Genomic DNA, 2046 nt, shown 5'->3' with positions numbered 1-2046 from the left:
TTATATCAAGCCTCCATGTTCCCACTGTTTCTCCAAGTCAAAGAGCTACTGATATCCAACATATATTAACCTTTGATACCAATAATGCAAAAAATAGTTACTGTTGGTTTAGGGTTGGAATATGAATTGTATAGTCTGGGTGGGTGGTAATCTCATGACTAACTGACAATCATAAGGAAGGCAGCAGACTGTATATAGCCTAATTCTGAATAGATTGTTCAATGATTGCAGTAATACATTTTTGTTTAGCAAAATAAGCAAGTTTCCAAACATGCCTGCAGGCCATGTAGATAGGCTTTTGTATAATATAATGTTCCTGGGCTTTTGAAAGCATGCAAGATACAATACTGCACATGTTTGCAGGTTGATTAAGACTGAGTTAGCTAACATGTTGTAATTATTGGAGAGCTGCAGTTTGTGATGCTGCTGATATAGCTGAGTACAATTAAATGGGTTTGGCACCCTTTGTCTGGTAGGTAACTTATTTTCAGGACCTGCAACATCTAAAGCGTATTAGTTTGTGGAAAGCCTTTTTGAAATCCTCATTGGACATGGTGTAAATGATGGGGTTTATTAAAGAGTTAAGATAACCCAACCAAGTAAATATGTCAAATAATTCTGGATAGAAACATGACGCACAGACTGAAACCACTAAAGTGTAAATGAAAAATGGTAGCCAGCATATGATGTAAGCTCCGAGAATTATCCCTAAAGTTTTTGTCGCCTTTCTTTCCCTGGCAGCAGAGATCCTCTTCTTCTCCAGGAGTGCGTCGGATACAGTGACTTTCACATGGTTCACATTGGCAGGTGAGCTATTAGCCTCGCAAGAAGAGGTTTCGTTCGTCCCGTAATTTAGAGAGGTGGTGGATGCCACAGAATTTGTACCTGGCGAGTTTGTTATCAAATGGGCAGAAGTGAGTCTTTTCCCCGGTTTATTAGACGACTGTTTCAAGATTCTCTTTCGGGCTTCCACGTAGATCCTACCGTAAAGCGCTATGAGTAACAAAGTGGGAATATAGAAGGCTCCAAAAGTGGAATAAATAGTGTAGAAAATGTGATCAGTGTTCACATTGCAAGTGGTAACCTCCTCCGTTTTCACCTGACGCCAGAAGAAGGGCGGCAGTGAGATGGAGATGGCAATCACCCAGGCAGTGGCGATCATCCCCGCTGCGCGCGCTGGTGTGCGCTTCTTGGTGTACTCAACCGCGTCTGTTATTGCCCAGTAACGGTCCAGCGCAATTACGCACAGGTGAAGAATGGATGCGGTGCAACACGTAATGTCTGAAGACAACCATATGTCGCACATAACTTGTCCCAAAGTCCATGTTTGACTCACCGTGTATAGTGCGCTGATTGGCATCACCAATACCGACACCAGAAGGTCTGTCAGCGCGAGCGATGCTATCAGAAAGTTTGCAGGCGTATGCAGTTTTCTGGATTGATAAATAGTAGCAATAACGAATGCATTTGATAATGTTGTTGCAAAAGTTATCAGAGATAATGTAACTGCTAAACCGGCTTGGAAAGCCAAACTATCCTCCTCCTCTCCTTTAGTCGTAAAATTTACATTGGTATCATTGGTTGACATATTCCAGAACTCTCCATAAATAAAAGAAGTTGGCTCCAACTGACTGGCGGGCTCCATCCTTCGACACTCTTTTGACAGATGTCATTGAGCTTTGAAGGAAAACCCTTCAAAAAGGGAGCACTAGGACTGCTTATCCAACGTAAACGTCGCATTTATTGTCATCTTTTCCAGGTTATGCGCAGCTCCATCCCCTTCGGTGTCCATCAGACTCACATTGATTATCCAACAATCACACGAAAAAAATGTGAACCCTTCTTCTTGAAATATCCTTTGCCTTTAATTTACTTAGTTTGTTATACATTCAGCTTTTCAATGAAATGTAGATATGAGAACATTCCCATTATATATATTATTGATAGTCGTTAGTTTGCCCAATTAAACGTGCATTTGTTAATTATGTAGGCCTATCACAATATTGATACAAATATTTAAAGAATGATAATGATCTGTAGTAGTTT

General features: G+C 40.8%; 1 protein-coding gene across 1 annotated transcript; it reads right to left on the bottom strand.

Moving 5' to 3' along the window:
• Positions 1-487: 487 nt before the first annotated feature.
• LOC311106867 (5-hydroxytryptamine receptor 1B-like) lies at positions 488-1645 on the bottom strand (the record flags this gene model as incomplete). The annotated part of the gene is made up of 1 exon (XM_084149254.1): positions 488-1645. One exon carries the CDS (start codon positions 1643-1645, stop codon positions 488-490), a length of 1158 nt encoding a protein of 385 aa, XP_084005380.1.
• Positions 1646-2046: the final 401 nt, after the last annotated feature.

The sequence above is a fragment of the Coregonus lavaretus genome (assembly GCF_964263955.1).
Source record: "Coregonus lavaretus genome assembly, chromosome: 31".
NCBI classification, from domain to species: domain Eukaryota; kingdom Metazoa; phylum Chordata; class Actinopteri; order Salmoniformes; family Salmonidae; genus Coregonus; species Coregonus lavaretus.
The sequence above is the reverse complement of the archived record's forward strand: the minus strand, read 5'-3'. Positions and strand labels throughout refer to the sequence as shown.